This window comes from Papaver somniferum, unplaced genomic scaffold (genome assembly GCF_003573695.1).
Source record: "Papaver somniferum cultivar HN1 unplaced genomic scaffold, ASM357369v1 unplaced-scaffold_35, whole genome shotgun sequence".
Lineage (NCBI taxonomy): Eukaryota > Viridiplantae > Streptophyta > Magnoliopsida > Ranunculales > Papaveraceae > Papaver > Papaver somniferum.
In genome coordinates this window covers 2,450,870-2,474,589 of record NW_020645971.1, presented here as the reverse complement: position 1 = coordinate 2,474,589, position 23,720 = coordinate 2,450,870, and the positions used below count along the sequence as shown (strand labels likewise).

At 37.3% G+C, this 23,720-nt stretch overlaps 2 protein-coding genes across 4 annotated transcripts; one reads left to right on the top strand and one right to left on the bottom strand.

Moving 5' to 3' along the window:
- Positions 1-6,434: 6,434 nt before the first annotated feature.
- LOC113342279 (phosphatidylinositol/phosphatidylcholine transfer protein SFH12-like) lies at positions 6,435-11,763 on the top strand. 3 transcript variants are annotated; one of them, XM_026586872.1, is made up of 15 exons: positions 6,435-6,560; positions 6,796-6,851; positions 7,163-7,421; positions 7,548-7,647; positions 7,727-8,023; positions 8,388-8,465; positions 8,564-8,665; positions 8,771-8,820; positions 8,968-9,067; positions 9,163-9,255; positions 9,373-9,480; positions 9,615-9,741; positions 10,780-11,174; positions 11,293-11,367; positions 11,445-11,763. In XM_026586872.1, exons 2-15 carry the CDS (start codon positions 6,821-6,823, stop codon positions 11,460-11,462), a joined length of 1,833 nt encoding a protein of 610 aa, XP_026442657.1. In that variant the 5' UTR covers positions 6,435-6,560; positions 6,796-6,820; the 3' UTR covers positions 11,463-11,763. The 3 variants fall into 3 exon arrangements, with proteins under 3 accessions (XP_026442657.1, XP_026442656.1, XP_026442658.1); XM_026586871.1 differs by having other exon boundaries at positions 6,530-6,626; XM_026586873.1 differs by having other exon boundaries at positions 6,531-6,626; positions 7,757-8,023.
- Positions 11,764-17,547: 5,784 nt separating this feature from the next.
- On the bottom strand, positions 17,548-21,877 carry LOC113342164 (phosphatidylinositol/phosphatidylcholine transfer protein SFH8-like). Its single transcript, XM_026586801.1, has 14 exons — positions 21,672-21,877; positions 21,468-21,557; positions 21,033-21,339; positions 20,826-20,925; positions 20,465-20,731; positions 20,276-20,353; positions 20,072-20,173; positions 19,929-19,978; positions 19,719-19,818; positions 19,474-19,572; positions 19,130-19,243; positions 18,739-18,871; positions 18,144-18,547; positions 17,548-17,900 (listed from the first exon to the last, which is right to left on the bottom strand). Exons 2-14 carry the CDS (start codon positions 21,499-21,501, stop codon positions 17,796-17,798), a joined length of 1,893 nt encoding a protein of 630 aa, XP_026442586.1. The 5' UTR covers positions 21,502-21,557; positions 21,672-21,877; the 3' UTR covers positions 17,548-17,795.
- Between the last annotated feature and the right edge of the window lie 1,843 nt (positions 21,878-23,720).

Sequence of the window (23,720 nt, the reverse complement as noted above, 5' to 3'; positions counted from 1 at the left end):
ATGTGTAACTACTATTTAGACATGCATATATCTAATGTAACTGGAAGATACACATTCTAAAAAAAATGAACATACAGAGAGAAGAAAAAGCATAAGAAACCAAACCTTTGACAGGTGCAAGTCTGGTGTTCGAGGTCCACCATGTGAGACCTTTCGCTAAAAACTTCAAACACGGTAGGACTAGCAACCAATACTTCCCAAGCCAAACCTTCATCTTGAAGAGCCACAAGCTTTTCTTCATACTCAGCGGTTAATGGAGTCATCATATTAGCACCAATTTCACGACGCTCCGCCATCAAACACATTATTTTCCTCCTAATCTAAAAAACAGAAAAAAATTCATGAATACATAAAGTGACAAAACATGAAATAAAAAGACAACAAAACAGCAAAACACACATACACACACACACACTCAATTAACCTGATCAAGAAGAGCAGATGCAGGCATCTTCTTGTGAACCAGAACCCAGCTATTGACTGATTCTGCTAGAGTACTAGATGTTCGTCCATACCGATAACTTTTGAAATAGGCATTCGCATATGCTTCAGGTGGGATTGTCTTGATGTAATCATCCACCCAATCGCAGTTCAAGTCTCTAATCTTCTGTATGGATTTCGCATGGTTTTCAGGTGAGAGTGCGTATGTCGTCTCTCGGAAATGGTCCATCACAAGCGAGTACCTAGGATCTGTTACAGTGATGGGTATATTTTTCTTCAAATGATAGTAGCAGAAGTTGTGGAACCCATCTGGATAAACAAGTGGAACACCCTGCAAGAGTCCTTCATGGCGATCCGAAAGGAAGATGATTGGCCTCCCATCAACAACAACTTCAGTCAAATTCCTTAAAAACCACTCCCAGTTGTTGATCGTCTCAGAATCGACTAGTGCAAAAGCAAGGGGGGGGGGATCCTACACAAAAAATTGTGCAGAATCGAAAGAATAATAAGTTTCACACAAACAGAAAACAATGTATATATACAAGTTACACATGCTAAAACAAATATGTAACTTAAGGTTATAGATGCTATTTTCTTAGTTACACACTGAGTAAAGTAATGTGTAACTGAGAGTTGCACATGTGTAACTCTCAGTTATATGTCAACTGAAGTTGTTCAAAAAAAAAAACATAAAAAAACATACCTTTACCACCATTGATCCCAGTAGCTGCCATCAAGCAACCTTTGAATGTACCAGTAAGGAAAGTAGTATCCAGGTATACCATTGGACGACAAAACCGGTACCCCTTGATGCATGCAGAAAATGCGATGAAAATCCGTTGGAACTGTTTATTTTCACGTTCAAACTTTATCACACTACCAGGGTTGGTTTCCCTTATAGAATCGATATACCATACCAAGTGCGAGTAGGACTTGACATCGTCGCCATAAATCGTCTCATAAACCTTTTCCCTAGCATTATATGCCTGATAGTACTCCATGTTAATCCCATAGTTGGTCTGGAAATCAGCAGCAATTTGCTTGGGATTCTTGTGAGGATTTTTGCGAACTTCTTCCTCAATCAAACTAGACGAGAAGCTGGTGGAGTAAGTTTGGTTCAAGTTGCGCCCACCAGCACCACAAATGTGCTCAGGGTTATAAGACCTGACCTGAAGAGGTTCATACAAAATATAAACAATTCAACCAAAACACAATATGGTGCAAAAAACATCATCTGTAAACCAAAGTTACACATACTGTAACAAAACATAACATATACTAAGCATTGGATGACAGAACACGGAAAACCTACCTGAAACATTTCGTTCCTTTCATCGATAGAAGCTGCATGGAATTTCCAGCAGTAGTTTTCATCTACACACTTAGCCGTGAACCTAGAACGCTCATTGTGAGTTACAATCATTTGGAAACTCTGACTTGGGTAACTCCTTCAACAAACACATGACCAATTTCACCAAGAACCTTGGTCCAACCATCCGATAACAAAGGTTTCGCAGGCTTGCTTTTATCTTCCAAATACATTGCAACGGTAAGATTGTTTCTGGACGAAGACGTACTACTAGACCCATTATAAATAGAAGAATCTGCCCTAGAGCTGGAGGAAGAGGCCACACGAGGAACATTTTGTAAGAAAATATCAACACTGGTCTTCTGTTTACTATTTGTGATGGATATAAGAGCTTGCAACGAAAAATCACAGTCAAGCGGAAAATCTTTCCCACCTTCTCGGAAGAAGAAAGTAATACCAAGTGGAGTAAACTGTTTTCATTCCCTGCAAACTTGTTCCTTAAACTCTTCAAGTTTGATATCAGTATTAACATGCAGGGTAATAAAATCTGAAGAGTATCGAACAATGGAAATGCAACTAACAGCATCGCAACTAACAGGATCCATGACAACCTGAAAAATATCAAACACACAATAACAATATCAAAATTTTAAAACGAACGCAATTCACTCGAGGGCGTTGCCCCCTCGTGAGAAGTATATTCTATGCGGCAAGCTAAATATGAGTAAAAGATATAGATGATACAACTATTTACACGTAAACCTGTTACAGAACATATATATGTAACTTCAACTTACACATGCTTATACACCAGGATATATATGTGTAAACTAAAATTACACATGCTACAACTAAAAAACATCTACTTCTTCCTCACACATGCTTAAAATACAAACATGATATATATATGTAAACTAAAATTACACATGCTGCAACTAAAAAACATCTGCACCTTCCTTACACATGCTTAAAAATACAACATGATATATATGTGTAACCTAAAGTTACACATACTGTAACAAAAAACAGCATGTCTGACGAATCAAATTGAAGTTGTTCTACTGAAACAAAATTGTTTCTTCATACTCCTCTCAGTATCAACAAAAATTAACAGATCGGACATGCAAGAAGAACAAATAATTCAAAAAAAATTTTGAAAACATATCTGAAATCAAAAACAAGTAAAATTCTTACCTAGATTGATTGTTTTCTTACTTCTGAAACAATGTTCTTACTATTCCTCTTCTCGGTATCAACCAAACCTGTGTAAGCATCAACAAAAACATACTCAGTATCAAAACCAAATAAAAAAAGTGAAAAAACTAGGTCGCAATTCCCTTGTAACAATCAAAATCAATTGAATTGAAAACTAGATCGAAATCACAATTCGTACCTACGTTGATTTCTCTATTCCAAACTGTCTTCTTCTTCTTCTCAGACTCAATAAAATCGAAACAAAACAAAAATCCAAAAATCAATAGAAGATAGAAATCAAACAATCAATCAGAAAAAGTAATGAATCAAACCTATTCGATACAAACAGAAGATAAAATTGATACAAACCTATTTGTTGTTCTTCAATGCATCGTCTCAAACTCGTCAGATCTGAAATCCACTGAATAACATCAATAAATTGAGAAAAGGCAACAATGAATCCTTGTTCTTCGTCTCCTCTTCAACACAGCAACAGACTAACGAACTCTTGTTCTTCAATGCAACAATTTCGTGTGAAGAAAAAACCTAATTGCGGTTCTGAAGAAAAAATCAACTAGAGCAGAGAGAATAGAGAGCTGAAAACTAATTTGATTTGATTTTCTGTTTCTGTTACCGTATAAAACAGCTTTAAATACTGGAGGGTAATTATGGTATTTTCATTTTTATTAAAAATCCTGATGACGTCAGCAATCCGGGAAAATTCAAAACCAGGCCCCAAAAAAAAAATTGGACCTAGAAATATCAAAAATGGAAAGTGTGGAGTTGATAGTGGAGGATCCATTTAGTGGGGCTTGTATATGTTGAACCCACGTAGTAGGGGTTCTAGTATTTTTCACTAAAGATTATCATCAATTAAATATCAAAACTAGTCAAATAAAACCAAGGTGACCAAACATGTGGTACGAAAAATCCAGCCATATTATTTTTAATAAATGAAAACCATTTAATTAAAAAGTGACACAAAAACTCCAGGTCAAATAATAATGTGCAAATTTAATTTTTATTACTTTAAAAAAAGCCAAACATACCCTTTTTACCTTGTCTTCTTCTTCTTCTCTCCTTTCTTTTTTCTATTTATGCGGTCTTCATCTCCCCACCACCATTAACACCAGCAGCAAAAAATATCTCTCCATGAACACCATCGCAACACCTCCGTCACCACCAACAACAACACCTCCGTCACCACCAGCAGCAACACCTTCGTCTCCTCCACGAAAACTTCATCTCTTTTTCTTCTAATTCTATTTAGATCTATCACCAACAGTAGCTCCGCCACCATCAAACCAACTGATGTGTCCAGATCCGCCACCAACAGAACCTCCGTCTCCTCCATTAACACCATCATCACCTCCTTCTCCTCCATTAACACCATCATCACCTTCTTCTTCTCCGTCTACAGATTTTCCATCAACAACACCGCCTCCTCTTATTTTTGTTTTTCCCACCAGTACATCAGATCCGCCACCAACACTACTTCTACCTCCTCCTTTTATCATCTAAAACCACCACCAATACCTTCAAATCGGCCACCAACAACACCTCATCTACAATCAACACCAGTACTGCAGATCCGCTCCCAACATCACCTCCGCCTCCTCGTTCAATCCTCTACAATCACCACCACCACCTTATGATGTTTTCATCACCAGCAAATGATGATACATCTTCAAAGTCGAAATCAATATTGTATTGGAAAATGACAGATTTATGATGAAACCAAAATTGGTTTCATCAAATTCTGACAGTTTTGGTTGGTGAAAACAGTAAACTAATGATGAAACCAAATTTGGTTTCATCATAAACTTGCCTATTTTCTGTCATGAAACCAAAGATTTTAATGATGAAAATTAAGTTTATGATGAAACCAAATTTTGGTTTCACCTGATTTTTGTCTAGTTTATTCGGTCTGACTTGGAAGACGGCATGTTTGGTTTCATCATTGAAGTTATGTTGGTGAAATGACAATATGTGGTTTCGATTGTATGTACAATGGAGGTTTTGATTATATGTGTGTATGAATTGGGAGAATGTGTATAGAAGGTTCTGGTACTGGTACTCCAGGTATTGATGAAGAAGTTTTGTTGGTAGTGGTGGCCTTAATTGAAGTTATGGAAGTGATAAAAAATGGATTAACTGAGTAAGGGTGGTGCTAATGCAATGAGAGTTGTAGTTGAGCTTCATGTGTTGCATAAAGGACTGGTATGGGTTACAATTAAAGAGGTGTATGTCTGCATTGTTAAAAGTGTAATGAATTGGCTGAAGTTGATGAAACCTAATTAGGTTTCATCGTATTGTTTTCATTTTGTTGAATATTAATATCTGTGAAGCCAATTTTTGATGGTGGGATACAGGTGGATTATTTTTTGTTGAAACTGGTTGTAGTTGAGGGGGTAATGGTAGTGGTGGTTGTGGTGCTGGTGGTTGTGGCAGCGATGGGGGTGGTGTAGTTGACGGTGGTGGTATGTTTCATCTTATTGTGGATTGTTTTTTGTTGAAAGTAGTCTTAGTTAAGGAGGTAATGGTAGTGGTGGTTGTGGTGATTATGGTTGTGGTGGCGATGGGGGCGGTGCAGTTGACGGTGGTGGAAGGTTTCATCTTATTGTGTTTCATTTTTTCTTCTTCTTCTTTCTCCTTTCTTTTATGATGAAACCAAAATTTGGTTTCATCTTATTTTGGTGAAACCAATTTTTGGTTTCATCATTTTTCTGGCGGTGGCGCAGTGGTGGTCGGTGGAGCCGTCGAAGGTGGTCGGTGGCGGCGGCGACGACGGGCGGTGGTGGTGTTGCTGGTGGTGGGTTGTTGTTCGTGGTGATAATATAATAAAATTTAAAGGTTGGGTTGATTTTTGTTTTTGTTAGGGTGATTTAAATAATAGAAGGGTAATGTATACAGTTTATGTTAAATGGGGTTTTTGTGAACATTTTGTTTTGGTGGAGTTTTTGTGCATGGATGTGACACCTTTGGGGTTATAACTCGCGGACCCGTTAAATATACCCAAAAAAAAAAATAAAAAAAAAATAAAAAAGGAAGAAAAACGGAAATATAATAAAAGTAAGTTACTCGATTATTTTCTCCCGTATGGCTGCTCAAAAGTCTACATCGATTACCTCACTCCATTTAACAAATTAACGTTTCAAGGGCCGCAGATGAACAACACTAAATTGATAAATGTAAGACAGGATAGTACTAGATACTTTTACTGGGAAATTTTAGAAGATAATTTGGAGGGAGGGAATAGGGAAGGATTTTAATCAGTTAGTTTAGTTAGTTAGAGCTTAGAGGTTTACTTTGAACGGAGTGGCAAACATTTCGTCAAGAAACTAAACTTAGGAGAAGGAGTTATGACGACAATAAGGCGACTATGTCAAACAGCAACAACTAACAAAAAAAAAAATCTTCTCAAAAGACAATTAGGATTGATGTGTCAACAAAAGTATCTTGACATGAGATCCAACCACGTCGTGAAATCCTCAATTATTCAGTTTCTATACAAGGTCTAATTTTAGTGTTCTGCTTTTTATGATCAGAGGATAATCCGGGTGTTTTATACAACATTTCTCTCCGACTTCCAAAGTCATTGATTTTTCGCCCGGAGGTAATGTCTTTTCGTTTCTCTTTCGTCGTCTAACTCTTTTTTGTTTCGTCGATTTTGTAACAACAGGTTCGTCTAAATTACACAGTTCCTACTTCTGGTTTTTGATTTCTTTTGTTAACGACATGTTCAAAACTGTACATCTTTATGACAGGAATTTAAGAAATTTGTGGATTATGCTTTTGATCGTGCAAGCTTTGTGTGAGTGCTAAATTTCCTTACCGTTTGTTGTTTGCAGGAGTGCGAGATCACAACGAAGAAATATGGGTGACCTCGACCGATCCTCAAGACTCGGTAAGTAAAGCTAGCATAGAATCCAATTATAGCTTACCTGCTTAAAGCTCAAATACTTGGCTGCTGCAAACTCGTAACACTGGAATGAAAAAAATATTATAGAAAATGCAAGTCTGCTAGATTAAGGCTTCAAAGCTCAATAACGAGCTCTTCGATTTGAGACATCATTTATGGTTTTAATATTCCATGAGAATGCAAAGCGTAACTAGATCGCGTAAGCTAGACGAGATAACTATTGCGCAATAGCTTTTGGGAGACTCCTTTCAGCTTGACACCTCACTCTTATTTCATTTTATGTATATTATTTACAGTTCTTGAAAAATCGGATGTTGAACAGTCTGAGGATGAGAGAAAGACTAGGATCGGATCTCTGAGACGAAGAGCAATAAATGCATCTTCAAAGTTCAGGAATTCCCTGAAAAGGGGTAGGAGAAGTAGTCGAGTTATGTCTGTTGCCATTGAGGATGTTCGCAAGGAAGAGGAAGTACTAGCTGTCGATGCTTTCCGCCAAGCCCTGATATTGGAAGAGTTGCTTCCTTCAAAGCACGATGATTATCATTTGATGCTCAGGTTCTTCCCATCTTTAATTACCATCAATTCATAGGCGAAGTAAATGGATGTTGTTATATTGTTTAGGAACCAAGACTTCAAATACATCATTTGTTAAAATCAATGGCTTGTTATTTTATGATACAGATTCTTGAAAGCCAGAAAATTCGATGTTGAGAAAACAAAACAAATGTGGTCTGACATGCTTCAGTGGAGGAAGGAATTTGGTGCTGATACAATTATGGAGGTATTGGTGGTCACGTTTGATGGACTACCTTTTTTTTTTTTTTTTTATGCTGCGCTTTCCCACTTGTCATGTATGCCAGAATTCTCTTGTTTCGTCTCATGCATTTCAGGATTTTGAATTTACTGAACTCGAGCAAGTTCGTGAGTATTATCCTCAAGGACACCACGGAGTAGATAAGGAAGGACGACCTGTTTATATTGAAAGATTGGGTAAAATCGATGTTCCAAAGTTGATGCAAGTTACAACCATGGACCGATATCTGAAATATCACGTCCAGGAATTTGAAAGGACCTTCATTACTAAGTTCCCAGCTTGTTCAATTGCGGCAAAAAAGCACATCGACCAGAGTACAACCATCTTAGATGTGCAGGGAGTGGTATGTTCTTGATAAAGTTAACCTTTGTGATGAAGCGATATTGCCTCTTGCACATTATTGAATCATATAGAGATGAATAAAAGTCTTTATGAAATCACTCTTTGGTCCAGAGGATCAAAATCAAAACCAATTGGTAAATAAAAATAAATTGCCTGTTCTAGTTTCTGGGCTTCCAACTTAAACCCCGATTGGCGATGGGTGGAGTCGCCCTAAGTATTATAAGCCGCAAGATCTTAGATAACCCACACAATATGGGACTAATAATCTCAACACAAGAATCAGTTTGTTTGGTCAATACGATTTTCTTTATGTTAGTGATTCATATGTCTCCCATGAATAACATCTAATACTGGTTCAATTATAGGGACTCAAAAACTTCAACAAAGCTGCTAGGGATCTTCTTCAGCGCCTTCAAAAGATTGATGGTGACAACTATCCTGAGGTATATCCTTGCTCTTATCAAAAATAGGGACTCTCGCATCGATCTTCTTGGTTCCCGAACGGTAATGTCATATGGAAACCTATCTTGTTTCACTGCAGACTTTGTGCCGCATGTTCATCATCAATGCAGGCCCTGGCTTTAGGATGTTGTGGAACACTGTCAAATCTTTCCTTGACCCAAAAACCACAGCAAAGATCCATGTAAGCAAAAATCTTACTCTGAAACTGTTGTTGTTGATATACAAATCTATTTATTTATCATCAATTAAGGAACTCAACAAATAGTGTTTGTTTTCTCTCTATTAGGTTCTTGGAAACAAGTACCAATGCAAGTTGCTTGAAGTAATTGATGCTAGGTAAGCTCTGAAATGATTGATCACTATGATATGGGACTATTGTTCTAGTTTGTTCTTACTAATGAGTGATTTAAACCTGATTTTACTGTTTCTAGTATGGGCGGTTGTATTAATCTCCTAACACACATTCTTTCCTATGTGTATCAGTGAGTTGCCAGAGTTTTTGGGTGGTACTTGCACTTGTGCTGAACACGGTGGTTGCATGCTCTCAGATAAAGGGCCGTGGAAGAACCCTGAAATTTTGAAGGTTATCAACTGCTTTATTCCCCCATTTCAACTTGTTTTCCTGTCATTCTATTCTGTCTTTCTGATTTAACTAACTAGTATTTAGCAATTGTCCAGGCTGTCCAAAATGGTGAAGCCAAATGTACCAAGACCGTGAGCACTCCGGATGAGAAGACTATTTCCGAGGATGAGATTGTATACCCAACAAAGGTGTTACAATATATATATATAAAATAAAACTGAATATCCGGTTCTCTCCCTTCTGTTGTAACACCTTGAGTCAACAAGGTCTTATCTAACTTTTTATGATTGTTACTCCAACTGAAGGGATGTGACTCTTCTACTGTGGAAACGTTTTTGGAAGCAGATGCCCTCTCTCCCAAACTACCAAGAGAAAAAATTGAGCATCCCCAACTCTCTCCTGTGCGTGAGGAAGTAAGTCGTTCCCATCGCTCGGACTTTGTGGATATTTTGATAGCTTACGCTATATGCCCAAATTAAGAGCTTTCCAAGCTTTCGCCATCCTTGAATCTAGTATATACCGTGATCATATATTTTGTTATGCACAGTTTCAAGCTAGCAAAGCAGCATTCCCCAACCTCTACAAGTACGACGACTTCATGCCCATGGTTGACAAGAGCGTGGATGCTACCTGGAACACCATGACACAAAATGATAAACTCGCTTTTGCTCAAGGTATTTTGTGAAAGGATAATAGTCTCACAACGCTAGATTTCCACACCATGACACAAAATATAATATGGAAGGGCCTCTCCACTCATTGCCAATTGGTTTTGAGTTGGATACCCGCAGACTTTAACATGGTATCTGAGCCAAGCCCCAGACCTGCCTACGTCGGGTGTAGGCCGAGTTACTGGTCGAGCCGAAGTGTATCGATTTTGTCGCTTGTACACCCGGGATGTAGGCCGAGTGGCCGATGTATGCCGGGTGTAGGCCGAGTTACTGGTCGAGCCGAAGTGTATCGATTTTGTCGCTTGTACACCCTGGGTGTAGGCCGAGTGGCCGATGTGTACCGATTTAGTCACATGTATCCACGTGTTAGGCCGAATGACTTGCCTTACACGTGAGAGGGCGTGTGAAAGGACAATAGTCCCACACTACTATAGATTCCACATAATTAACTTAAATATAATACGGAAGGGCCGCTCCACTCATCGCTAGGCTCTTCGGTCATTGTCAATTGGTTTTGAGTTAGATGCCCGCAGATTTAACATACTTGCTCCATATAAATGTTTATTTATTTATTTTTACCAAGCAACTTGTTAAATAGTACCACATCGCCTAGGGCAACCTAGGATCCATGCTTAATAAGCCATGGGCAACCCTAACCTTGCAAGTCGGTTTTCGAGGTTAGTTAGGCCCGGGGATTTCTGACATGGTATCAGAGCCAGGCCCCTCTCAACCCACCCATGTACATCCGTGTGTCCGTGATTTCCGTATCACCCATCAATGTAGCCCAGTCAACGGTTTTCGTATCATACCCGTCAGTGTAGCCCAATCAGCGGCTGTCATACCCATCAGTTCAGTGTAGTCCTAGTCGTTGAGGGGGGTGTTAAATACTACCACATCGCCTAGGGCAACCTAGGATCCATGCTTAATAAGCCATGGACAATCCTAACCTTGCAAGCCGGTTTTCGAGGGTAGTTAAGCCCAGGAATTTCCGACACAACTCATATGTTTAATTTATTGAAATATGCTGTTCGGGTCTTGTAGTGGCAGCTTGTTTCCCTGTTGTTAATGCTGGCAAGGGTCATGAAGGAATCAGTTCTCAGATCTTTACTGCAATCATGGCATTCATTATGGGAATTATCGCTATGATCAGATTGACACGCAGCATGCCAAAGAGGTTGACAGATGCCAACCTCTATTCTACCCAAGTTTACGGTGTCGACACCATGGTTAAAGTTCAGGCCCCAAACCAATGTCCCGTGGCCACCATTTCTGGCCCTGAATACTACGCTATCATGAAGCGCATGGCTGATTTGGAAGATAAGGTGACTGGTCTAAGCTCGAAACCTGCAACAATGCCAGCTGATAAAGAAGAAATGTTGAATGCTGCTCTAAACCGTGTTGATGCTTTGGAGCAAGAACTTTTGACGACTAAAAAGGTGGAAACCACTGGATCTTGGTTCTGTGGAATTTTGAATTCTTTTCGCTTGTATACTGCTAAGGGTGACGCTGGTATAAATTTAAGCTAACAATTATTGGTTATTATTGCTTCTGCAGGCTCTGGACGAAGCCCTTGCAAAACAGGAGGAACTTTTAGCTTACATCGACAAGAAGAAAAAGAAGAAGAAGTTGGTAAGTTACTAAGACATGAACTGAATTATTAATGTCTTATATTGTCCTTTGGAATCATTTATTGTGTTTTCATGCAGAAATTGTTTGGTTTCTGATTGGAAAAGAATCCTTTTAGAAGAAAGCCGTTAACGTGATGCTCGGACTCAGGCGTATATATCATGTTAAAATATGTGTGTATATTGGTGTTTGTGGTTTTAGTGATCTTGGTGGTAGCTGTATCTTTCAGCTCTTCAAATCTCTATCCAATTGTATTATGTTTTGTTTTTGAAACTCCCAAACAAGGTCGAGAATTTGGTTGCATACGAAGGTTCCCAGTCTTCAACACTTGTATGCATCTGTTAATAAATCGCGGCAAGCGTTATTAAATATCCTATAAATTTTCGTTTTTACACTATCTGACACTTTGGGTGATATTTTGTTTAAAAAAACTTGAATGGTAACATATTTGAAATTGACATTTTCGGGATATGATCTTCTTATAATGTTCTACGTATCTACAAAAAATGAGCATATTTTGAAATATCAAACCTCATCATCTACCGATCTTAATTTTAACAGTTGCAAATTCGTTAATTTTCGACGGTTAACTTTTGAACTAGTAAAGTTAAACGTTTCGGATATGCTCATTTTTTGTAGGTACGTAGAGCATTGTAAGGCGAGCATATCCCAGAATATTAACTTCTGTTCTAATTTCATTAAGAAAAATATCATCTACCGATCTTAATTTTAACAGTTGCAAATTCGTTAATTTTCGACGGTTTGACTTTTGAACTAGTAAAGTTAGACGTTTCGGATATGCTCATTTTTTGTAGGTACGTAGAGCATTGTAAGACGAGCATATCCCAGAATATTAACTTCTGTTTTAACTTCATTAAGAAAAATGTCCCTCAAAACTATGAAATAGTGTGAAAATAGAAGTGCGAGACCCTCCTATTTACTTGGCTCTTGGGTACAAAGTAGACCTGAACTTCTTTGTAAACCCTTTATCCAAACTCTCGCAAGGAGCTCATGTATAACCAGTACAATACCTTTCAGAATGTTGCAGAACCAACATAGTATCTGGACCAAATATGATAGATCAGTTCAATGATTGTCAGTGAAGTAGTAAATTGCGGGCAGCCCACTTGTTCAGTGAAGTAATAAATTGGGATCAGCCCACTCGTTTCTGCATTTACTCGTGGGAACATAGACAGAGCAACACATGATACTAATATATAAACCAAAATAGGATATTGGCAGAGAGTGTAAGATGAGTGTCATTATCTTATTTTATCTCTTGTTTTTTATGTGAATGTGTGAGTTACTTATGTGAACAGGTGTATTTATACTTTACACCCTGTACCAATTATCGTTAACGTTTATCTCTTCTTTCATTTGTTATGAGATTATTTTTTTCTCTGGTTTTCTCTGCTCTGCCATGTTATCATGGTATCAGATGATCAAAACTTGCTTTCAAGCTTCGATCTATGTTTCCTGAACCTGTGATGCTCACCTTAGTTCATCATCAAGGTAATTTTTCTTTTCTTCTATCAGTGTGTTAGCAATTTTAGATCTAAAACTCTCCAGAATTTATTTTTCGATCCATCTCAAATTCTGTTTGTTCAGTTTCAATCCTGCAATACTTGCATCTATTGCTCTTTTAACTTCTGTTTTTCTCATCAATTGTTCGATCTGTCCAATTCAATTCATCAATTTTTATTTTTATCATGTCTACCTCAATGGACTAATCTCGTATTTCTCTTCTGCCTTTAAACACAATAGCTCATATTATACCTCTTAAACTCAAGGATGATAACTATGTTATCTGGAAAGCTTTAATTCTTCCATTATTTCGTCGATTTAATGTGATGAAATATATTGATGGTAGTAGTGTTTGTCCTGAAAAATTTACTTCTAGAGCAAATGCAAACAACAATGTTATGAATCCTTTATATACTGAGGGGCAATCAGAAGATTCAACTCTGATTTTTTGGATTCAATCCACAATTTCTGATACTATCATAGGTTATGTAGCTGGATCTGACACATCCAAAGAGTTATGGGACAGTATTGAACAAAGATTTGCACATACCTCTACTACACATGTTATTCAATTAAGAACTAAATTGCAGAATCTGAAAGTTGTTGGCTCCAATATAACCGACTTTCTAATGGAAGTAAGAGACATTCAAAATCAGCTTGTTGTTGCTGGCTCTCCCATGAATGATAATGAACTTGTTGTTGCTATTATCTCTGGACTTCCACCTGCATATGTTTCCTTCTGTACTTCAATCCGCATGAGAACTCCACCAGTAACTAGTGAAGAGTTGCACAATCTGTTGCAGAGTGAGGAGGCCGTTATTACTGCATCAACTAAGCAAGAGTTTGAGGCCAAAGCTTTTGCAACTACTATGAGACCTTTTCAAGGTTATAGACCACCTTTTCCTGGCAATATCAATTATAGTGGTAATCCTTCTTATCATGGTGGTACTGCTGGTAGATTTGGTCGTGGCCGTGGTGGACGAGTTCCCAATCCACATTACTTTCCCAGACCTACTTATGGCAGAGCAGCAACACAACCATCTCCATGTAAAATCTGTAATAAGTATGGTCACACTGCAGTGGATTGCAATTATAGACTTCAGTTTTCCTATCAAGGGAGATCACCACCTGCGAACTTGCAAGCTATGTTGGCAGCTGCTGACATTTTTGATGATTCTCAAGAACAATGGTATGCTGACAGTGGAGCAAACAACCACATATCTTATGAAGCCTCTGCTATTACCAATTGATCTCCATATGAGGGTTCTGAACTGATTTCCACAGCTAATGGTGAAGGTATGGCTATATCCCACTCTGGTAGTTCTTATAAAAATGTGCATGATCATTCTTTTCTTCTTAGGGATATTCTGCTAGTACCTAAATCCTCTCACAACCTACTTTCAGTTCATAGATTCACTAGTGATAATCACTGTTCCTTAACTTTTGATTCTTCTGGGTTTTATGTCAAGGATCTAACCTAGGGGAAGATTCTTTTCCAAGGGCCACATAAATATGGTTTATATCCCATCATTTTCAAGAACACCTCTCCTCTTAAAGCTCTATCAGCCACCAGTCAACTTCTCCATCAAAGATTTGGCCATCCATCTTTTCAAACTCAGCAAAGAATCTGCAAGCAGCTTAATCTTTCTGGAGTCTCTAATAAACCTATATTTTGTAATAACTGCAAGTTAGGAAGAAGTACTAAACTTCCATTTTATGTTTCTGAATCCTTTTCAACTACACCTCTTGAACTGTTGCATATGGATCTTTGGGGTCCCTGTCATACTGAGTCATTTTCAGGTTCCACTTATTATGCTAATATTGTTGATGAATGCACTAAGTATTGTTGGATATTTCCATTAGCAAATAAATTTGATTTTGCTCCTACTTTCATTCAATGGGTTACTCAAATAGAGAAACTTCTTTCTTTCAATGTTATCACAATTAGAACTGATGGATGAGGTGAATTCATTGCCATTGCTCTTAAAACCTTTCTTCTCACTAAAGGCATTTCACATGAATTTTCTTGCCCACACACACCTGAGAAAAATGGTGTTGCTGAGATTAAACACAAGCACATTCTTGATGTTGGTAGAACTTTGCTCATTCAGGCTGGTCTTCCTGATAAGTTTTGGGTAGAGCCTTTCAAACTGCAAATTATTTAATAAATAGATTGCCTACTAGGTCCTTAAACTTTTTAACTCCTTTTGAAGTCTTATTTAAAAAGAAACCAGATTATAATTTTCTAAAAGTCTTTGGATGTGCATGCTTCCCTTGGCTAAAACCATACACATCTAACAAACTTCAGCCCAAAAGTAAACATTGTGTGTTTCTTGGTTACAGCTTATATCATAAGGGCTACAGATGTTTAGAACCTATTTCTGGTAGAGTATACATCTCCAGACATGTAATTTTTGATGAATCATCCTTTCCTTACACATCTTTACTCAATTCCTCAACTCATGTTTCATCAACAAAGTCCTTATCTTTTGAGTTTGTGTCATCTATACCTCCTCTTGCTAGCTCAACTGAAGTTGATACAATTCACATTCTAATCCTTCTGATGTGAAACCAATATCTCCCATTATTAATGATCATGTCATGACTACCAGGGGTAAGCATGGGATTTACAAGCCTAAAAAGCTATGACTGCCACTAAGCATTTATTACCAACTGCACTGTTAACTAATATTGCTGCTCCAGTTCCTACTTGTTTTAGCAAAGCTAATCTTATACCTCAGTGGCAAGTTGCTCTTGTAAATGAACATCAAGCTCTTCAAGATGCTGGTACTTGGAGCATAGTTGATCCTAAACCTGGTATTAACATTTTGGGTTGTAAATGGGTTTTCAGAATCAAATATAACCCTGATGGCACTATTGATAAACACAAAGCTAGACTAGTAGCTAAGGGCTTCAATCAACAACCAGGAATTGATTTTGAAGAAACTTTCTCTCCAGTTGCTAAACCAGACACTATCAGAATTTTGTTAGCCATTGCAGTGCAGTTTGGATGGACTATAAATCAATTGGATGTCAGCAATGCTTTTCTACATGGAGATTTACAGGAGGAGGTATACATGGCTCAACCTCCAGGTTTCAAAGATGCAAAGAATCCAAATGGCGTTTGTTTGCTACACAAGTCAATTTATGGCCTGAAGCAAGCTCCAAGGGCCTGGTATGACAAGCTTTCTAAAGCTCTTATTCAGCTCAAATTTGTTGCCTCCAATGCAGATACTTCACTTTTTGTGCTTAGAGAAGGAAAGCTCATCATCATTTCCTTAATCTATGTGGATGATATTCTCTTGACTGGTAACAATGCTTCTAAACTACAGTCCATCATTGCTGCTCTACAGTCTCAATTTCCCATTAAAAACCTTGGTCCCCTGCACTATTTTCTAGGCTTAGAGGTCAAAGAACTACAAATACTTTATTTCTATCTCAACCCAAGTATGTTCTTGACTTACTAAAGAAAACTAACATGGTAGGTGCAAAGCCATGTTCTACTCCAATTGCAGCCAATGTCAAACTGAGCAAAAATGATGGTGATTTGCTTTCTGATCCAACAGCCTACAGATCTTTAGTGGGTGCATTACACTATCTCAGTTGGACCAGACCTGAGATTGCCTATGCAGTTAATGTGGTTTGTCAATTCATGCAGCATCCAAGAACAACTCATTTTACAGCTGCAAAGAGGGTTTTGAGATATCTTAAAGGCACAGTCAATTATGGTCTCACATTCAGCAAGGGTTCATCTTTTCTTCTTGGTTTTTCTGATGCTGACTGGGCTGGCTGCATAGATGATAGAAGATCAACAGGGGGTTACTACATCTTTCTTGGTCAAAATCCTATCTCCTGGTCTTCAAAGAAGAAAACTACAGTTGCAAGATCTTCAACAGAGGCAGAGTACATAACACTAGCACATAGTGCAGCTGAACTGATTTGGATTTGCTACATACTTCAAGATTTATATTTTCCTATACCTTTTGTTCCCAGGCTTGGTTGTGACAACATCATCTCAATCTCCATTGCATCTAATCCAGTTCAGCACACAAAGATGAAACATGTGCACATTGACTACCACTTTATCAGGGAGCTTGTTCAGTCCAAAGCACTTGATGTTTTCTATGTATCCTCACTAGATCAAATTGCTGACATCTTTACTAAAAGTCTGCATTGTCCCAGATTTCAAATGTTAAGGTCCAAGCTTCAGGTGTGTCCTTCAGCTTGAGGGGGTATTGGCAGAGAGTGTAAGATGAGTGCCATTTTCTTATTTTATTTCTTGCTTTTTATGTGAGTGTGTGAGTTACTTGTGTGGACAGGTGTATAGGGGTATTGGCAGAGAGTGTAAGATGAGTGCCATTTTCTTATTTTATCTCTTGCTTTTTATGTGAGTGTGTGAGTTACTTGTGTGGACAGGTGTATTTATACTTTCCACCCTGTACCAATTATTGTTAACGTTTATCTCTTCTTTCATTTGTTATGAGATTATTTTCTTCTCTGGTTTTCTCTGCTCTGCCATGTTATCATAGGATCCCTGTAACACGTATTACATTCCCTATCCCACTAAAAGAGAGTTTTTCACTATTTACACAAATTTCTCAACATCATGAGAGTAGTTTTGCAAATACACATTACATATTTGCTATATGCTTTTTTTTTATGGGACAAATAAGAAGTATCCTTTCCAACAGGGGAAATGAGTATTAGTATATATCTCAAAGTAAAAGTTTGCCTTTTAAGTCTTTGCAAGTGTCACACCAATTGTTCAAGACGTAACTTTTTGTGCCCCTACTAGCCTGTTCACAATTTTTCCTTCTCCTTTTTTCTTTTCTCACATATACAAACACAATTTAATGCTCCACCCCGAAAGAACTCCTAGCTTTGCCGCGAATTATGAGTCGCACTCTTCACCAGCAAGAGAACTTCTTCTTCTTCTTCTTCAACTTGGCCTGTTCTTGGCTGTCTATATATGCAAGCAGGTCTTCTTGCTTCATTAGAGCTTCATGCAAAGCCTGCAAGGTACAAAGCAGTATTAGCATGTAATATTATGACTATAAAGGTCTGACATATTCATATGCTGAGTTATAAATGTGCATATTTGTTTACATATTTATAGTCCAAACAAACTGCGAGGTGAGTATGAATTTTGATGGAGTAAAAGCATACAAGTTTATCTAAAATTAAACGTCATACGTATCAATATAAATTAATATACTGATACTGCCACAAACGAAAAGCAAAAGAAGGCAGTGTACCTTTTTGGTAGCAATTAGTTCTGCTTCCAGAGCGTCTACACGACAAACCGCAGCATTCAGCAACTCCTCTTTCTCACAGGGCATTTCAGATGGCTTAGCTTGGAGGGTGTCCACCTTTAACTCAAGCTCCCCCAATTTTTTGAGCACGGATGAGAGGAGGTCTGCCTCACAGAATTCTGGGGTAGGAGAGGGAGGACGGAAATCTTCCATGGGCATTGGTTCCACTGTTAGGTCGATGAAGTTACTATTGTCAGAAACTGTCTTGGGAAGCTTCTTGGCCGCATGAAAAGTTACTGTGTGAAAAAGAGCAACAAGAGTTGTGAAGACGAGCATAAGCATAGCATACATTCGAGCTTTAAGTCCTGTTTTAGACATTTGTTTTTCGGGCAGTGGTATTGTTTTCCCTGCAGAGAATGATTTGTCAATTTGTATCAGAAACGCCAAAAACACAAATAAAGCTACCATATATACACAGAAAAAAGAAAGGGTATCTTCATCTTGTTAGATGTTAAAAGTCAAAAATATTTTGTTTCAATGGAACAGAATTCGAACCTTGAACGTCTAAAAATATATTGAATCCTTAAAAGTAGCTAACCTTTTAAAGCAGAAGACATCTGATGTGCAATTTCTTTTTTCCATCCAAAGTCTACAGCTTTGTCAACCATGGGTACATATTCATCATACTCCAAATATGCACTAGAGAGGCTTCCCTTTCCAGCTAATTTTGCCTGTGTTCAACAATGCATATAAAGCTGCTGAGTCAAAAACATTCAACATAGAAATCTAATCCATAAGGGAGTAAATATTTTGGTATGTTTCAGATGTACCCGTATCATTTGTCAGCGTCAGACAAGACAACCAAGTACCAACCAACAATAATCCAAATACTCATCAACATTCGCAAATGTGAAAGCACATAAAAATGTATATTTCTTTGTGTAACAAATCACACAGCATTGACATCATATAAATCAGGGAATACTTACTTCTTCACGAACTGGAGTCAACCGAGGATTTACATAAGTCCTAGGTGCCTTAGGTGAGGTTATGTCTTCAGCTTCTGATCCAGACTCAGCTGTAGAAGTATCACCACCTTTTACCTGATTCAAACATAATAAATTATGAATAACTCATAAGATAATGAAGCAAACTAAACTTAATATAGGAATAAATGTATAACTCATTAACAGCAGCAAAGACATTGAAAAAGATGAAGTAAAAGTAAGGATTTAATAATAAGAAGAATAAAGCAAACTAAACTAGATAAGATATAATGTGTAACTCATTAGCCGCAGCAAAGACGATTAAAAGATGAAGTAAAAGGAGGTACCAAAGAATAATATGGCTTGGAATAGGTGATAATTTTTCCCTCGCTGTTGGAAATCTTCACGATTTGCCTAGTACATTTTGCTTCCCCATTCTCAACCATCTGAATCAGAGTACATGTACAGGTGATTCATAACAATTCTTTATCACATAAAACTCGGTAACTGTAACTAACAGCAGAAAATCTACTACGTCAACCGTAACAGTATAACCTATCGAAAATAGAAGTTTTGGAGTTAAATCAATTACCTTCAATATGTTAGGGTCTTTCCATGGACCCTTATCTGACCTAAGGCAACCTCCCTGATCTTCACAATGACAGCTACCACCGAAAAACTCTGGCAACTCACTGAGAAAACAAAAGTTTGCAGACACTTTTTTTAAGGTACAAACAAAAGCTCAAAAACATCTACAGGATTGATTGAAGTTAGCACTGTTCTAAGAGTGGAGAACTAATACCTGGCATCTATTACTTCAAGCAGTTTGCACTGATACTTGTTTCCAAGAACCTAAAAAAAGAACCGAGTGAAAATCCAGTCCACATATGAGTTAATATTTACAGATAAATGATTTATAACATATAGAAGTGAGTTCTAGCATACATGAATCTTGGAGGAAGTTTTGGGATCAAGGAAGGACTTCACAGTGCTCCAGATCATCTTAAAACCAGCACCCGCGTTGATGATAAACATTCGATGAAGGGTCTGCCATGCATGTCATTAATCATATGTCCATAAGACTATCCTAACACAGGTACAAATATTAAAAGGTAGGAACAAAAAGAAGCAAAAATTACTATTAAGTACCTCCGGATAATTGTCTGCATCAATCTTCTGCAGCCTCAGAAGAAGGTCACGTGCAGACTTGCCAAAATTCTTGAAACCCTAGTTATACAGATCGGCAAAAGCAAACATCAAATTAGACTACAACTACAATAATTTTCCATTGTTTAAGTTTTCTAGTAAGAACAGATAGTAAGAAGATGGGACACCCACCACCCCTTGGACATCTAGAATGGTTGTACTCGAGTCAATTTGTCTTTTGGCAGCAATGGTGCAAGAGGGGAATTTCACAGAAAAAGTCCTCTCAAACTCCTTCACATGGTATCTGACATAGCGATCAATAGTTGTCACTTGCATGAGTTTGTTAGGATCAACCTTCCCTAGTCTCTCAAAGTAAACAGGTCTACCATCCTTATCCACACCATGATAACCGTGAGGATAGTATTTGATAACTTCGTCAAACTCTTCGAATTCAAAATCCTAGTAAAAGAAACAACCAACATCAAAAAATTTATCATAACATACAATCGAAAAAAATTCTAATTTACAGTACGTTGCTTCTGCATATAAATACCTCATTAATAGTGTCAGCACCAAATTCCTTCCTCCATTCAATCATCTCTGCCCACATGTGCTTTGCTTTATCAATATCAAACTTCCTTGCTTTCAAAAATCTGTAATCAACTCATACCATTTAGCACAAATTCGCACATACAAATGCTCACCAATTTGGGGCACGTACGATATCATCAAAAACCTGTAATCAACTCATACCATTTACCTTAACATCATGTAGTAATCATCATGTCTGGTGGGAAGTAACTCATCAAGAATCAATGCTTGCCTAAACTCTTCAACAGTCTGTAACTCAGCTACATCTCGAATATCTTCAATAGAAACAGAAATGCGACTATCACTTTTCCTCCTACTATTCTTTTTCTTGAGGGAATGGCGAAATTTTGTAGATGCATTTATAGCTTTCTTCTTTAGAGACCCCATTCTTGTCCTTCTTTCATCTTCTGAATTTTCAAAATCAGATTTTCTTTCTCTCTTTTCACTCTTTTCATCGCTAGTAAACCCCTCAAAACCTGTTAAAAGAAAATATTAAGGCAATTTAGGAACAAAAAAAAAAACTAAAATTAAAAAGTCTAAATCATTTCAGTATCAAGCTGATAATAGCAACAACGATCAAACAAAAAATCAAAAGTATACTTACAGGGTCTGGCTAATCGATCCAACGGTCCAGACATCTTTTACAATTATTTTAGATGATCAAATCAAGCATCAGTGTCAAGAACTTGAAACCCTAATTTTACAACAAAAAAAAAAATAAACAAACAAACAAACATAAAACAGCATATAAAAATAAAAACTTAGTATAGACCAAAATTCGAATTAAAAAAAAAGAGATGAAATGTACCTTAAATTTACGATGAAACAACAGAGCTGAAAAAAAAAATAGTTTGGTTTTAAATTTAGATCCGATTATTACGTTGTTAGTAGTTTGAAAAACAAAATCGGGGAAGATAGTTTAGAAGGGAATAGAATTCCAAGATATCACAAAGGAATTTTATTAAATATCGCCGGTTTTCGACGAAGAATTCCTAGACGGAGAAAAAGAAAGACTTCGTAAATTGCAGAAATCGAGATGTTTTATTTGTTCTCGTAGACAAGTAGGACCCGCTTTACAATTCGACGTGGCAGGCAAGCGCGATTGCAGGCGAAAATAGTAATAATTCTGTCGGTAGTAAAAGTACGTAAACGAAAACTACGTTTAATACAGCCGTTATATTTTCAACAATCGTTTTAAAAGTACTGGGAGTCGGTACCCGGTCGGTAGATAAAGATGACGTGTGGGTTTTGTTTACTTTCTTTTAAAAGAGTGATCAGAAGCCAATACTAAAGTGGGTTATAGCTGTTGAGTACCTATGAGGCTATGAGAATTTAGCTGCAGAGGTTCTAATTATTACTCTAGATATAATCATAACCGTTGAAATTCTACATTGGCATCTTCCATTCCGATCTCTTTTATTTTGAACGTGGAAATTAACGTCTAGTCGCGTATTAATGGGGCTTTTTACTCTCTGGTCCAGCCTCCTCGGTTTCGCTAGTCCAAAAAATCCCGGTTGTTCACAAATTTTAACGAGTTAGTCCAAATTTGTACCTATTTAAAATTTTCAAAGTACAGGAATTACACTTTTTTATGAGAGGTACACAGGTATGAACGAGGTTTTTTATTTTTAGATCTCAGATTTTGAATTAAGAGAGATCCGGAGATAAAGATGGAGACTGAGATAGATTTTGAGACGACTTTTTGGATTCTATCGTTCTTCATCAAATTTCGATTTCATGTTAGAGATCTCAAATTTCGATTTCAGGTTTCATTTGATTTTGTTTGGCTCCTTAATTCTGTTTTATTTTTTTAACGCGTGATATGAAATTGATTTGGTGTTTCATTTTTGTTCGATCTTTTGATTTTTGATTTTGTTATTTTTGATATTCATGCAACTCCGTTGATTTATGTTTTAGACTAGAAATAACACGTGTCGTAACGGCACTCGTTATAACACTAATCTAATTACATGGTGTACCCTGAGCCCAACCAAAATCGGATCTAAATTTATTAACATCAGCTAATAATTAATTAATTTAGATCTGATTCATCTAATTTAATTGTTGCCTAAATGGAAATACAATTGTCATCTATTGTACCTCTAGTTATGCCGAATTCCACATACCTTTTATTAGTTGTTGATAATAAATTAAGGATTAATTCAGATGGCCCGTACATGTGTATAACATCACCCATACCTTAGTTTTCATTTCAAAATTAAAATACAAAAAATTAGAGTGAAAAAATATCGGCATTTGTCCTACGTAGAATACTAGGATATGACCCGTGCCATGAGTTGTTTTGATGTTGGTGAAAAAGTGGGGGTACAACAACCACATCCAATATTTCGCTTAGCAATCTGTATGGCCTAATACCAATATACTTTTAAGATAATCAACTAGACAGTCAGGCTCAATCTTAATAAAAGTATATCAAAGATTAATATCTCACTTTCTCGATTCAATACTTACTCAAGCAAATAGAAATCTGTGATTCTAATTGAATACAAGAGAAAACACTTGAACGGTATCAAAGACCAATGTTCAAGGATCAATCAATTTCAATCAACAACCAAAGGTTGGATTTCCCAATTGATCGATTCAAACGCACTGTGATATTTCAATTATATATAAAAATATAATGCGGAAAAGAAATAACACAGACACCAGAAGTTTTGTTAACGAGGAAGCCGCAAATGCAGAAAAACCTCGGGAGCTAGTTCAGATTGAACACACGTTGTATTAAGCCGCTACAGACACTAGCCTACTACAAACTAACTTCGGTCTGGACTATAGTTGAACCCCGGTGAATCTCACATTGATCCAAGGTACAGTTGCGCTCCTTACGTCTTTGATC

Bases quoted from the DNA above. Each gene is read 5' to 3' on its own strand.
- LOC113342164 (XM_026586801.1), bottom strand. From the start codon at position 21,501: ATGTCTGGACCGTTGGATCGATTAGCCAGACCCT. The intron at 21,340-21,467 runs GTAAGTATACTT...TTCTTTTAACAG, and splicing joins GGATCGATTAGCCAGACCCT to GTTTTGAGGGGTTTACTAGC. The intron at 20,354-20,464 runs GTGGGTGTCCCA...CTGTATAACTAG, and splicing joins TTCTAGATGTCCAAGGGGTG to GGTTTCAAGAATTTTGGCAA.
- LOC113342279 (XM_026586872.1), top strand. From the start codon at position 6,821: ATGGGTGACCTCGACCGATCCTCAAGACTCG. The intron at 7,648-7,726 runs GTATTGGTGGTC...CATGTATGCCAG, and splicing joins GTGCTGATACAATTATGGAG to AATTCTCTTGTTTCGTCTCA. The intron at 9,742-10,779 runs GTATTTTGTGAA...CGGGTCTTGTAG, and splicing joins TAAACTCGCTTTTGCTCAAG to TGGCAGCTTGTTTCCCTGTT.